Below are 15,876 nucleotides of genomic sequence, written 5' to 3'. Positions count from 1 at the left end.
AGTTAGATAAATAAAATTAGATGTTTTTCTCACGAAATGAAGTTTCTAAAAGCTGACTGATACAAGCTGAAAAGGGGCAAGTTGTCGGGCAATGTTATAACTCCATAACGACAACTGGTCCCTTTTCTGCAACATTACATGTGTTCATATAATCGACATTATTCGATATTTCCCAGAAAAAGTCGACTTTTCAATCGATTCTGACCAACAAAGGGAATGTTACTGCATGATAATCGATTGAAAACTCGAAATCGATATTTTTGACCCTAATCTCTATTATTGTCTGCCCTGAACATTTTACTCTTCCGACAACTGGTCCCTTTTCGCTTTCCACATAACAGGACGATATCCAGGTTTCCAAAGAATACAAAATGTGCAACAAAAACACAAGTTGGGATAAAAACATAGTTGAGCGGCGAAGGTTGAGAGTAGTGAGGGTAGTAGAAAAGGTAGGAGATATTTTACATTTATTAAATACATTTTACATTGCCAGGTCTGTCAAGACCTATGGCAAACACTTATGAAATTAAAAAAAACAAAAAAAAAAAAATTCTATAGTAATTAAATTAAATACAATACATAGTGAAAAATGTTCATGGAAATTCATACAAATGATGAAATTAATGTAATTAATTAGATACGCGAAATTCACAGGGAAGTGGAAAATATGACGGGTACAAGTGGGAGGATATTAAGGCTAGGTGAGGGGTTAAGGATGCAGAATATAGAGGATTACGGATATAAAGGAACCCGGATTTTCTGTGGCGGTCCTTTATATCCGTAATCCTCTACATTCTTAAGGATGAGACAGTAGAGGATAGTGGAGAAAGTTCCTCGTTTAATAAAGACAATAACTTCCACATCACCTCATTATAAAATCAATATACTTTTTTTCCAAATTACCTGAAACTATAAAAACCCAGTAAATAAAAGAATCGGTCACTATAAAAAAATTGTTGATGAGTGGATTTCGAGCATCAGTTGTAACGAACTGGAAGATTATGTTATTTCTACTTATGTCAGTAGATTATGAGTTGTTCAAGTTGTGTGTGTGTGTGTGTGGTGTGTGTGTGTGTGTGTGTGTGTGTGTGTGTGTGTGTGTGTGTGTGTGTGTGTGTGTGTGTGTGTGTGTGTCGGAGTGCATGTTGTCATCCATCTTTGTCGATGCCTGGAAAGTGTACCCACTTGAAAAGATACTGAATTATATTAGTTATAGGTATTTAGAATTTGTATTTTTTTAATAAGTATTTTGTCGCTTGTTCTTTATCAATAACTCTATAAGTTGAAATCTTTACTATTATTTGATTTGTCTTTACTCTTATAAGTATAGAATACTCAATTGTATTTGGAACTCGCTCCTCACTCACAGGCATTTGCCCATATGAGGAGCCTTCTTCACAATTTATATTGTATTCTATAATCGAAGAAGGAATAAATCAATTTCAAAGTAGCAGAGTGTTAAAAATTATTCATTTATTCGAATGTATCCCTAAATCCTAATCCTAATATCCATGTAGAAGTAGATTGGCCTTAAACGTACGAGGGAAATATGTTTCAACCTCCGATCACATATCACGAGACACACACAAGCGGTAGGGGGGAGATTTCCACTAAACGCCCTGTGATCAGTGCGGCCAGATCGTCAATTGTTGTCGAATTATAGACCCCGAAAAATGGCCGCCGTACTTGAGTCTCCCGCTAAATGCTAGTTGCGTAGCATTATTCGTTTTTTCAGGCGATATTTCAGCATAAATCCAACGAACTACTATTCACGTTTACGCAGGAAACGTTATAAATGATGATATTGTGTGTAAATGGTTACGGAAAATTAAATACGTCAGTAGAAATGAATTCCAGAATGCAGAATTGTTGTGATCCATGACAGTTCCACCTCACAGTGCTGGTGCAATCAGGCTTCTCCAGAAAATCAAATGGGATGATTCAGATCACCCACCAAACAAACCTGACTTGACCTATACTTATACTTTTACCCGAACTCAAGACATGACGTTGAGAGTGAAGCTTACAAACTAACGAGGAGCTTCAAAACAACGTCATAGCCCACTTAAACTTATCTGGCGGCAGCATTTTGTGAAGTGTTTTTTGGTAATTTGTCAATTCCACAATAGCTTTACCAAGTACAGTACAAATTGGAAGAACGAAATACCACGATTACATATCCACGACAATCACATCAAGTAGCATTACAGCAACATGCTCTCACCTCTTCTTTCTCTCTCAAACCATTTTCCCATCACTGTCACGACTCCGGGCCAACCAGTCGTTTGAAAAATGCCTCCCATTACCTGCAAAACATAATTTCTTCTCTAAAGATTTGAGATAATTTTAGACAACTGTGTTACAAATAGACGGGAATTTATTTCACAGATAAAGAAAGATCCATCTTGAAATGGATTGAAGTCTTGAATTTCACTATCCATTTCAAAATGCTGTCTTATAAAATTTTGATACTAAAATGAATTCATTGCTGAGTTGGTACACAGAATAAAATTATGAAATAAAATAGTAAATACCTTTTATTATAATTAAAAAATAAAAGAAAATGGATAGATGACAACTTAGCTATAAAACACTTGCAATGTTGATTTGTGTTACGTACCAAAGCTATAGTCGGCTATACAGAATATACAAAAATATATAATCTAAATTTTTTTTGGCAAGAATTGCTTTGAGTTCGATCAATAAACTCAGAAATAGCTTTATCACAATATAGAGGAGGAGCAAGAGTCGTTTTCTCAAAACTGAATTTGTTTTCAATTTCAAGAAAAATTGTTCACTACCAAAATACTATAGTCTGATTAGCTTTTTTATGGCAATTTAATTTATGTAATCATTCTTACATATCATCACCTGAATTTGGAAGAAAAATAACAAAAGGATTGCCTTATTATTTTATCTGCCAATGTTATTGCATCAGTGTCATTTGTATCGTGAATATATAAATGTGTTGCAACTGAGAAATGAACTTGTTCTTCTTGTCAGAAGGCTTGAGAAGAAGAACAAGTTCATTTCCCAGTTGCAACACATTAATGAGGATCTCCCAGTCTCTAGAGATTTGGCTAACCCTCCACCAAGGCGCCTCAAGTCAAGAAGATACTTAAGACTTGATGAGCAAGAAGAAATAAGAAGTGCGAAGGAGTTATGGAGACTGAGATGGTTGCAGGGAGAGGTTAGGAACAGAGGTCTTGTGGATGACCCTAATGACATTGTCCCTGGCACCCAGCTGAGACGTAGAGAGTGATGTGGCCTTAACCGGTTCAGGACGCAGGTGGGAAGGTGTGCTGAGCTGATGACAGCATGGGGATACACCTCTGATCCTCTGTGCCAATGTGGAAAAATTCAATCAATGAATCACGTAATATCTGAGTGTCCACAACACTCCTATCATGGAGGGCTGACACAAGTTCATGATGCTGGAGAAGAGGCAAGTCAGTGGCTCCAGAACTTACTTGATTCTATTAGTATTTAACATATTAAGTGTAATAGTTATTTGTGCAACTAGTGCGCAAAGTGACAGTTTGCTGCACCGAAAGAAACGTTTACGCACGAGCCGTAGGCGAGTGCGGAATAATGGTTACTTGAGTGCAGCAGAGGAACTTTGCGCACGTATTTCACATTAATTTTTTCCTACAGTTACCATTGAATATGAAAAGTGGGTAATTATGGGTAAAATTCCCTGAAATCCATCGAATGTTTTTCTGTGTGATTTTACTAGTAGTTCTGTGAACAGTAGACCTCGCGCTCAGTAAGTTACATTGACCTGTTATGTTTCTCAAAAAATAATAAATAATTTATCAATTTAAAATGTCTCGAAAAAATCCTAAATAAACATACAGCTTTCTGTCCTATCGTACCGTGACGTGTCGTCCCGGAATGTGAGTGTAAGCGCTGTTATCAGGTCTGGCTGCAACTGTCTACAACGTTGATGAAAAGATGCATTTTCAAGATGTTCGATGTTTTTGAACGAGTAGTATTATAGTCAACTGTTTACTAACGTTGATGGAAAGATACATTTTCAAGATGTTTGATGTTTTTGAATAGGTAGTATTATAGTCCACTAGACAGCTGATTTATGATGAATAATTCTATAGTCTGATTTTTACTCTAATATTGGCATATGAAGGAGGCTCCTTTTTCCTTTTATATTATCCTTGAATTGCAAAATTTCCAAAAACCTTGTATATACGTCGACGCGCAATTTAAAAAAGAACATATCTGTCAAATTTCATGAAAATCTATTACCGCGTTTCGCCTTAAATGCGCAACATATAAACATTTGAACATTAAGAGAAATGCCAAACCGTCGACTTGAATCTTAGACCTCACTTCGCTCGGTCAATTATTAATATAAAAACCTTAATTTATTCAAAATTGAATAACAATAATAATAATAATGTAGTAAATGAATGAAGGCGGTACTCATGTGGTGAATGTGGCACTGTCATCGTTGTCCACTGCCCCCCATTATAATCACTATACCACAGTCACTGTTACCTGCACTGGTGCTCCATATAACCTACTAACTATTTTGCGTTGCCATGCTGCAAATCTGGAGTACGCAAAGTAATACTTTTCGCACTAGAGCGGAAAAGAGATTCTTTGCGGCTTACAATCAGTGCAGAAATGCTCACTTTTCAAGGTATCTGGAGGAAAAATTATTTTTTTAACCTTGGCCTATGAATGCATATGCATATAAAAATATCAGTACCCAATAATGATTATATTACAGAGATTGTAATAATTATATTCTATCAATGAAAAAATTTATACAAACAGTATCTAAGCAAAACGTCTCAAAATCTGAAATGTTGAATAATAACTGGTGAGTAATATACTAGTAATACAAATACACTCACCTGGACTCCTATGAAATACCATAAGGAGTGAATGTTATAGATTCGGGCCACTCCCATTAAACAGCAAGATATTCCAGACATTATCATACCAACTGTCAGGAAATAGCGCAGGTTAACTCGCTCAGCTACTATTCCACTGCAACAAACAAAATGAATAATAATAAATTATAACCAATATGATTTTAATAGAAAAAAGATTGGAACTCGATCCATTCATCCACTGCAAGTAATTTGTACTTACAATAATTGAAAACCTTCAAGAATTCTATGAATTGATTTATACTTTCGATAATTGAAGAGACCCTCAACATTTAAAAATTTTTTATCGCCAGCCAAGATATTCAATAGGGGAATTTCAGGGAAATAGAGGGTTGAAAACTAGTCTTTAATGTCGTTAAAAAAAATATTCTCACAAAAATCAATAACGAGCATTTACAATATTAAAGTCCAGTCAAATGATCGTTTTTCAGGAAACAGCCCCGAACGAATTTTTCTCAGCGGTTCTATATGTATTTTGGGGCGCTGAATTTGAATCTGAAATTTGCTGACACGTCAGAGGGTGGCTTCACCCCCAAAACCCCCAATAACTCCTACAATTTCGGACTTTTTTTTAATTTTCCCATTTTATCTCGAAAACTTCGAGTTCTTGGAGAAACATCATACTCTACAAAATTAAAGATAATAAAATTTACAATAAATTGAGTGGTCGCGCAGGATTCTACCATTCTTGGTTCCGGAGCTACAAGTTTTCAAAAAAGGGGCATTTTCAAGGGGTTTTCAAAATTATGCAAACCTAACCACTTCTCTACCCTATACAACTTGGATATTTTTCTAGTATAGATAAAAAACCACACATCATGTGAAAGAACAATTAATAATTCTGAACAGAATTCCTTAGGAATTTTCGAATTTAGTAGTGTGGGGAGGGGGAATACACCCAAAAATAGAAAATCATGTCCTAAATACAAATACAAAAATACAGCCAAAATACAAATTTTTCATTATAATACCTTTTCAAGGCCTTCCTAACAAAAAAAATACATATTTCGTCTGAAATCATCTTACGAACCCGTTAAACATTTAATTTCAGTATTTTCTAGTGTGGGGGGGGGTACGTCATAAGGATACGTCAAGGATCAAACCTTTAAACACTTATAACTTTTGACAGAATGATCAGATCTCCTCGTACTACAGCACATACTATCCTCGTACTACATTCTTCTCAGCTCATCAATGCGGTTCAAAATCATGTATCATAACTGAAATTTGATGAAAAAATAAAAAAACCCCTCCTTTAGTGTATTTTAGCCCATATTTATATACACAGAAAAATGGCCAATTTCTATATTCAAAACTGTGTATCTCGGTAACCCAAATTGATAAGAAATGATACTTGGTCTTGATTTGAAGAAAAGAATCTCCTCTTTTATGTGAGGTAAATGAATTTTGTAAAAAATATAATCGTGAGGTAAGGTACGTCTGTTTCAAAAAATTAAGGAATTTACGATATTTTCCTCATTTTCAGAGTCGCAACAGTTTTTCGATAATAAACAGTCATGCAAGATGCATTTAAGACAACGTAGCTCGTTTTAGAGACTCTTGAATAACAGTAAAATCGCAGAAAACATAAGAAAATGAAAAAATTATTTTTTCAATTGGCTGTAACTTTTGAACGATATTGAAATCAGAAAGACGATTTATGGGAGCGGAAAAGAGGAGAAAATTCTCTACAACCTTGACTACTTTTTGTGTTTAACAAGATACGCAACTTTGAAGTGAAACACTTCAGATAAAAAATCCAAAAAGTAGTCAAGGTTGTAGAGAATTTTCTCCTCTTTTTATGATTATTTTTATTTTCTAATTTTTTCTGCGATTTTACTGTTATTCAAGAATCTCTTAAACGAGTAAGATACATTATAGAAACTTGCGATTGGTCTCAAATGAAAGAGAATTACATGCATTCCTAAGGAATCCTGTTCAGAATTAATAATCCTGTTCTTTCACGTGGTGTATGGTTTTTAACTATACTAGAAAAATATCTAAGTTGTATAGGGTAGAAGTGGTAGGTTTGTATAATTTTGAAAATCCCTTGAAAATACCCCTTTTTTGAAAATTCGTAGCTCCGGAACCAAAAATGGTAGAATCCTTCGCGACCACTCAATTTATTGGAAATTTTATTATCTTTAATTTTGTAGAGAATGATTTTTCACCAGAAACTCGAAGTTTTCGAGATTAAATGGAAAAAAGTCCGAAATTTTAGAGGTTTTTGGGGGTTTTGGGGATGAAGCCGCCCTATGGCGTGTCAGCAAATTTTAGATTCGAATTCAGCGTCCCAAAATACATGTAGAACCGTCGAGAAAAAATCTTTCGGGGCTGTTACCTGAGAAACGACCATTTGATTGGACTAATAAGTTTGACTTCTTAGTTTGTAGTTTTAAAAGATGAAATCTTACTGTGGCCAATATTGAGCTATGCAGATTATGATTCTATGATATTATGATTCTATGGTCCGGTTTCAAGAACACTTATTGAATCTATAGGTTTAATGGTCTATTAAATTCAATAATTTTACTGAAAACCTGGCATTAGCCGACAATTAATACAGTACTGTATTTCAGTTATGAGTTTCAAAATCGTTTCCCGGTGGTTCGGAGCACACCTGGAGCTATATGTCCACTCATCACTAAACATTATCATTATTATAACCCTCGGACAAGCCTTGAGCTTGAGTGAGTATCTCCCTAGAGAAAAGAAGTTTATTGTTTTTGAAGGGACGGATTCAAGGATCCAAAAGTTTAAAGAACCCCACACGTCAACCGAAGCTTATTGTGTTCCAAGTAGTATGTTAGTTAGGCAAATCAATACCTGTGTCCTTTACAAGAATCAGGAGTTTTTCCCTATACTAACATCCCATTCATGGTTGGTTGTCGCAATCCAGTGTGATACGCTTGTCAGTCTCCACAGGCTGATTAGTCCTCGTGACCTACGTGAATTCCACTCCTGGTCTTTTTGTAGATCCTTCCGCTAAGAGAGGGGAGGCCAAACTGCCTCTAGGGCGCCCGGCCACCCTCGACCCAGCTTCTTGACCCACATTTGTGCCTGGAGTTTCACCCTTCTCTGGTCTCTTGGGTTTTTCTTTTTGCCCCTCCGAACTCTGCGGGTTCAAAAGCCTCACCTCTCCCAAGAAGTTTTGCCTGAATGACCGCCTTTCTTTGAGCAGTGGTGAGTTTTGGCCTCTCCACTAAGGTTGCCACCCGTACTATATAATAAAGTATTGTACTTTATTTGGAGGTCTTGTACTTTATACTTTGTAAGCAAGATAAAGTACGCAAAAATACTCCATTTTGCTCAATAAAGTTCTATATAATAAAGTACGAGGAAATCAAAACATTTTAGGTTAGTAGAGAGGCGGAGACTGTCAGATTTTAACTAAATATTGGCTACATTTTTTCAGTGCATGTGATGCTGATGAGTTCAATAATTTGTATAAAGTGATTTCATATTGACTCTCTATCCTTGCCACTTCAGCATTTGTGGAAATGGTTTTTTCGGTGATGAATAATAAATAAGTGGAGAGATGAGAGGAGCAAAGCATCTTTGAATCTCATAAGAAATAATGAATTGATGATTTATTTCAATTTGAATGTTGATTGCAAAGATGCTTTGCAACTCTTCACCAGTAACAGTTATTTATTGATGAAGGCCAAAAGCAATAAGAAATATATTTTCAAGAATAACTAATTGATTTTTTATTAAATTTAAAATTCATTATTAAACTCATTTTGTATTCCATTATATTCATGTATTGTATTTTGAATATCCATTCAAAATTACTTTATTTGCATGGGCTACTTATAAAAGTTATTAAGAACATAAAGCACCCTTTATTTATTTTTTCCAGTAGCACATTCAAGCTCTAAAATAAAAAAAAAATAATACTCAATAATCAGCCTTGTGGAGCACTTGATAAAAGAAAACCATAAATATATTGATATGAATGCTAATATAAAGATTTTAATTGTTCAATTCTCATGTAAATCATGTAAAAGAAGATTTCATATCTACACTACAGCAAAATTAAATAGTAATAAACTAATTAATATCATTTAATTCGATTTAGATAATCTCATTCTTGATAAAATTATGCAAACCAAGAAATAGAACATAATATGGACGATAGTCTTATATGCACATAAATAATTAGTCAATACTTTTTTATTTATTTATTCATTTTTCTTTTGAACTTGAAAATGGCTAAAATAAGCTGAAACCGGTCGTTCTTTTAAATATTTCATATAAATAAAGGGTGCTTTATGTTTTTAATAAATCATTTGAAATTGTATTTTGAGAAGTACACATATCTTTGGCCAGAGTGCAATTTTTTGCATTAAATTTCTTAATCTTGTGTACCTCAAATTATTTTGCAATAGCCTAGAGTTGATTAAATTGTTGAAGAGTAACAATATTATGCATTTTTTCAAGGAGTATAAATTACATTTTGAATTTAGAAGACCAACTCTAATACTTTTTGGATTGAAAAAGAAATTATGTTTTTTTCATGATACTATATTCAACAATTCTTCAGTATGAGCGTGTGCTTTGTAACAAATGAAATTAATTTATCTTTTTAATGATTTATGATTATTTTAATACCAGTATGTAATCAATAACTTTCCAAGCTATTATGTTCTTATTTGGATAAATCGAATTATTCTATCAATAATTATAATGGATTCTAATAGTAATCAGTGATATTCATGTCAATAATGTGTATTCTTGTGAGTATATCAGAATGCCACAGAATGCTGACTTTTTGAATATACAGGTAAAAATGACATGTACTTTATCTAAACCTAATGTACTATATTTTTAGGCCTGTGATTACCAATGTACTTTATTTTTCTTTAAAAAAGGTGGCAACCCTACTCTCCACCCACAAACTCGGGACCTACGTGAGTTCCACTCCTGGCTTTTTTGTTGGTCCTCCCGCTGAAGAATGGGTCGCCAAATTGCCTCTAGGGCACCTGGTGACCCTCGACTCACCCTCTTGACCCGCTTTTGTACCTGGAGTTTCACCCATCTCTTGCCTCTTGGGTTTTTCTTTTTGCCCCACCGAAACTGCCCTGATGGGGCAGATACCGTGGGTTTGAAGGCAAGGCAACTTCTGGAGTTGCCTTAGGATCCCTTTTAGTCGCCTCCTACGAGAAGCAGGGATACTGTGGGTGAATTCTGGTTTTCAACACATCTTGATTCTTTCGACTCAAAGCTCTCCCAACCCACAGGGGGCAGGAAAGAAGTTGATAAAATACATCTATGTTGCATCAGTAAAATGTCTGTGCCTTTAAATCTTTCAGAATTCATCAATCTCTTTAAAAATGTTATGAATCTACTTCAGATCTTTCAACAATCTTTTTTTCTCTCGAGGATTCTGTGAATTTGAATGGGAATATATTGAGAGAAGCACAATAAACTAAGATATCACTATTGCTTGAGAAATCAAAAATAAATATGGCTCAAATAGAATCGAAGTTGAGCTTGATGGCAAACTACTTAAATGTCACTAACTACTTAAATGTCACTTAGAAAGATTTTGCTCTCAAGATCGCTTGAAACATCTTTGTGTAGATAGATAGATATAAATATGTCTCTATTTGTTAACTTTACAAACTTTACATAATTTATTATTGTTTTGGGTGAAATTAGGGAATAAGAGCCCCCTCTCACACTTTTCCAACAAGGAGAGGGGAGTGATCCATGGTCTAGTGGATAGAGTGCTTGCGTACGGTAGCAGCATAGAGATGCCGGGTTCAAACCCTCTCAATACCAGAAGGTTATTAAACAGATCACTCCCGTATTATCGGATGGGCACGTTAATCTGTCGGTCCCGGCTGAAGTATGACAGTCGTAAGGCCCATTGACGGCTTGAATTATATATTCAGGCGGTGGGACTTTCCCGCAAGGGACTCCCCACCATCAAAAGCCATACGAATTTACTTTACTTTTAACAAGGAGAGGATATCCTGATGGGAATATATTATGAGGGATGGTCGAAATATTATTAAAATAGTATTTTCAACAACATTTCAACAGATAGTAAATAATTTTTACCTGATAAACATGGCTGCAGCATAAGCGAAGAGGAACGAAGAGTCCAAGGCACCAAGAAGTGATGATGCATCTGGTCTATCTGTAATTAATAAACAATATACATTTAAGAGAATTTCTTGAAAATGAACTAGCCACAATTTATTGAGAGTCTAGTCAACATAAGTAATGTTGCATGTTATCAGTGGGCCTGCTGTCTGCAGTACAATAGATTGCTACGAAAAAAGAATATAACGAGATGAGTATTGATTAATACTTGATACTACTACTCATTGACTCTACGGCCCTTGAAGAGCCTTGGCCTCCTCCACAAGCCTTTACCATTCATCTCTGTCCTGTGCTCGCTGTCTCCACCTTCTCACGCCCAAGGATTGAAGGTCTGCCTCCACGTCGTCCAACCATCTCTTGCCTCGTGGTCGGCCTCGCTTTCTTTGTCCCCCTGGTTGCTGATACAGAGACATACGTGCTGTACGGGTTTCCGGCATCCGTTCCACATGGCCCAACCAACTTATTCTAGGTCTTCTAATTTCAGTAACAATGCTCGGTTGCCCATACAGATTATAGAGCTCATCATTTTTTCTGAGTCGCCACCTATCAGCCTCTAGCACTGTCCTATAAATATTCTTCTTAGGATCTTCCTCTCCCATCGATTCAACAGCACCTCATCACAACTTGTCTACACCTATGTTTCACAAGCATACATCACCACTGGTCGCAGCACTGTGTCCTATAAATTTTCATTTTACTGCTCCAGCTTAACAGTCTTGATCTAAGAATTTTCTGTAGGCTGAAGTATGCCCTATTTCCAGCTTTCAATGACTCTTTAATTTCTATTTCATAAAACTTGATAGAAAGCAATAATTTTGAGTATAAAGAACGCAATTATGATAATTCTGTTCATGCAAAAATTATATTATGCTAATTTGCAGTATTTTTGAGAGGTACCTAACCATGGGAATTTCTTATACTGAGCTACTGTTTCCTCAACAGAATATCAAGTAAATGAGTCTTGCAACTGTCTTCGGTAGTAAAAGATTTCAATTGGAATGATTTAGATCATTACAATCCTTTTTTGCTGTGGCTGTTTTCCTTCCTCTATAATTATACATGTTATGTATATATGAATATATGTTATCTATGCATTACAAAGTGTCACTGATTCTGTTGGATGATGTAACTTTATGACGGATAAATTTAATGGAAGTTCCTGCAACCGGGAGATGTAACAACTATAATTTATAAGGATATATTTCTGTATTCAGTGAAAATAATTCATTTGAAACTACAGTATTGCAAGTCGATGTACAGCCTAGAAACCACAGTGATCTGAAGGCATGGAAATGGAAACATTTCGAAACTCTTAATCAGTTGATGAAAACTACTTTATCTTTGAACTATATTAGAATTAAGACGAATTAATATAGCTTAACAAATTTTGTCAATTCCAAATTTTTGTCAAAAATCAAATCTATGAGAGTCATTCATTCACCATAATATGGGGAAGTTCCACAACATTACTGTGAAATATAGTGGGGGTAATGATTGAGTAGTGAAGAGCAGTTCTGTTTGGCTCCTTAAAATATCGTTGTATTTGTTGGTTTTTTTATGTTAAATTTGAGTTGTGTGGTACCAGTGTTTCCGTCTTATTCTTGTGGATCTCCTGATGTGCTCTAATTCCCGATTGGATTTGGTAGTGAGTGTGTGCAAACTGTTTTTCGTATGTCGAATACTCCAAAGAATCTTAGATCTAGGCTTCGTTTAGACTCAGTAAACAAAATTGGAAGCTCTTTATCTGTGAACTTTGTCCGGTCTGATAAAGCTATGGCTCCGAAAGTTGACTCGGCAGTTGTCGACGCGTGCATCACTAAGTTTTATCGAACGATGATATAATCGATAGTTTGGTGACAAAAATATCCGATCGACTCAAGAAAGTTATCGATGAGTCAATATCGACTGCACTCAGGGCTACGCGGGAGGAATTGACAGCTTTGAAGGAGAATGTGACAGCTCTTACTGAACAGGTAAAGACTCTTGATGCTAAGTTACAGCATCGCACTGATGATCTTGAACAATATCAGCGGCGCACAAATCTGAGAGTGTTCGGCATTCCAGAGAAGCCTAATGAAGATACTGATCAACTTGTTCTCGAGGTTTTCAACAGTAATCTTAAACTGGACACTATGACGGTGGAGCAGATCCAACGCTCGCATAGAGTCGGCAAGAAGCAGCCTCCGGATGCGGGTGTTGTGGCGCGCCCCAGGCCTATCATTGTGCGCTTTGCTGGTTACAGGGAGACGCGAGTTTTCGAGAAGAAAGGCACCAATGTTACAATTAAAGAGGACTTGACTAAGTTTCGACTTGAGTTGTACAAGGCAGCGGCGGCGAGATATGGTTTCGCAAATGTATGGTCCAGCGATGGAATTGTAAAATAGATTGTTGGAGACGGTGAGCGAAGGGTTATTCGTTCTGCGGTTAGCCTCAGCGATCTCGACTAACTTATGATTACATTTGATTCATTGAATTGGCTTATATAGACTTATCATTTTGCAAATGTTCTCTCAATTATGGTTTTATTTTTTTCTCTCTCTTCTCAGATGGAGAGACGTGAGTATATATGTATTTACTAATGTGCTGGACTTCCTTCTTATATACTTATTATTATTTTACTTATGTTACTTACTTTTTATTTTGCAAATGTTCTTTCAATTATTATGGTTTTATTTTTTTCTCTCGCTTCTCAAATGGAGAGACGTGAAGATATAATGCATTTGATGATATGCTGGTCTTGCTTCAGATTTTCTGATGGTCCAACTTCCTGAATTGATTATGATAAATAGCACTGATGACGATTAGACTTGACAACTTGCGGTTGATGTTGTATAGCATATCTTAGTTTGACATCATTGAGATAATTTTTTTCCAAAAATCAATCAGAATTTTTTATTCAATTCACGTATCATAGTTCTATTTCATAACATTCCAGCTAGACTATTTTGAATATCAGTGATCTATCATATTTTATTTAGTATAGTTATCTCATCAATCTTTCTTCACGTATTTTTTTTCTGGCCGTTATCAGTTCTCCGATCTTATTTCATTGCAAAGTTGTTTTTTGTTACTGAATATTTATTAAATGCCCACCAACTACTTATCAATTTATTGTTGTCTGTAAGGATTTTGTTATCAGTATTATTTTCTCAAATTCCTTTCAAAGTGGAATAAATATAGATTATAGTATTTCAATTTCTCTTTCAGGTATATATGGATTTATGGCTTACTAAAATGAATTATTTTGATAATATTAATCTATCTATTATTAATCGAGGATCCATTTATAGTTAGGCTATGTCTGAGTATTTCATAGTAATTCTGTCGGTCTTTCATATATTTTTATTCATCCATTACCCACTAATTATCATGAATTATTCTCAGACTACTTAGGAGTCAAATATGACTTACCTCCTGGAGTATTTACTTGTTTTTGTACTTCATGATGATTTTCAATAGTTATGTATGCTTGAGTGTGTGTTGTGTGTGTATGTTTAGCTCGCTATGCCTGTTGTGTTTGCCTTCTGCTCGCTGCTCGCGACGTGTCGCAGTGGTCCCTGACAGTGCCTCCCCGGGCCGGCGCGCTCCATCATCTCAGGCGGCTTGTGATCTCTCTCATGCTCTCTCACATTGCTCTGGCTTGCTGAAGGTAGCTCACGTAAATGCCCAGTCGCTTTTGTGTCACATTGATGAATTCAGATCAATTTTTGACTCCCAGTTGATTGATGTGATTCTTGTATCTGAAACTTGGCTGAAGCCACACATAAGTGATAAGAGTGTGGAATTGAATGGCTACGCGCTGTTCAGGAATTACCGTTTGCATAAGGGAGGTGGTGGAGTAGCGGTTTATGTGGGAACTCATCTACCTGTTTCTGTTTTACATGTGTCTGATAACTCAGTAGCGAATGTATCTGAATTCATGTTTTTGGATGTCTCTGTGAGTGGTGTGCATGTGCTTGTATGTGTTTGTTATAAAGCTCCTGATATTAGATCACTTGCTGAATTTGAGGTATCTATGTTGAATTTGATGACTCACTATAGACATGTCATTGTCATGGGTGACTTCAATACAAATCTACTCGATTTAGCTTCTGTAAATAGTACAAATTTTATTTCAATGTTTAATAGCTGTAATATAACAATATTACCAATGCAGGCGACACACCATACAACAACTGCAGAAACTTGGTTAGATGTGGTTGCTGTCACTGATGTGAATCTAGTTGCGAACCACGGTCAACTCCCGGCTCCTAGGCTCTCCAAGCATGACCTTGTGTTCTGTGCCTACAGACTGCACCCGCCGAAACCAAAGCAGGAGTTCATCACATATAGAAACTATAGGTGCCTGGATATAAGTGCTTTCATGTTTGATGCTGCCTCTATTCCTTGGCATGAAGTCATTCTCACAGATAATGTCGAGGAGATGGTCGACAGGTTGAACAGTTTTCTACTTCTCTTGAATGACAGGCATGCTCCTATGGTTACGAAAAGAGTAAATGAAAAGCCTGCACCCTGGTTCAGCCAGGAAATTCGTAGGTTACAGAAGACGAGAGATGCTGTTTTCCGTAGAGCTAAACGCTCAAAATCTGTGGTGGATTGGGCGGAGTATAAACGGCTTCGAAACAAAACCCAGCAGGAGATTAGAAATGCCAAGGTCAGGTTCTATTACCACTCTCTTTCTGGCAAGCAGCCTACTAGAACGGTATGGTCGAAATTGAAAAACTTGGGTATTGGAAAATCACATGTTCATCATAATATACCTTTCAATTTAGATGATATCAATGATAACTTTACTGATAATCCTGTTGACCTGTCCGGTGCTCATGACCACTTGAACAGGCTAAGA

At 36.0% G+C, this 15,876-nt stretch overlaps 1 protein-coding gene across 2 annotated transcripts in view; it reads right to left on the bottom strand.

Annotated features, from left to right (window-relative positions):
- The window catches only part of LOC111056520 (glucose-6-phosphate exchanger SLC37A2), a 57,708-nt gene that overhangs the window by 24,011 nt on the left and 17,821 nt on the right, over positions 1 to 15,876 (bottom strand). For both annotated transcript variants that reach the window (XM_039439043.1, XM_039439044.1), the window contains exons 3-5: positions 10,986 to 11,064; positions 4,878 to 5,013; positions 2,225 to 2,306 (exon numbers count right to left, since the gene is read on the bottom strand). In XM_039439043.1, the coding sequence (XP_039294977.1) occupies positions 2,225 to 2,306; positions 4,878 to 5,013; positions 10,986 to 11,064 (297 nt within the window). The remainder of the gene's footprint in view (positions 1 to 2,224; positions 2,307 to 4,877; positions 5,014 to 10,985; positions 11,065 to 15,876) is intronic.

The sequence above is a fragment of the Nilaparvata lugens genome, chromosome 12, assembly GCF_014356525.2.
Source record: "Nilaparvata lugens isolate BPH chromosome 12, ASM1435652v1, whole genome shotgun sequence".
Lineage (NCBI taxonomy): Eukaryota > Metazoa > Arthropoda > Insecta > Hemiptera > Delphacidae > Nilaparvata > Nilaparvata lugens.
This window is presented reverse-complemented; position numbering and strand designations above follow the sequence as displayed.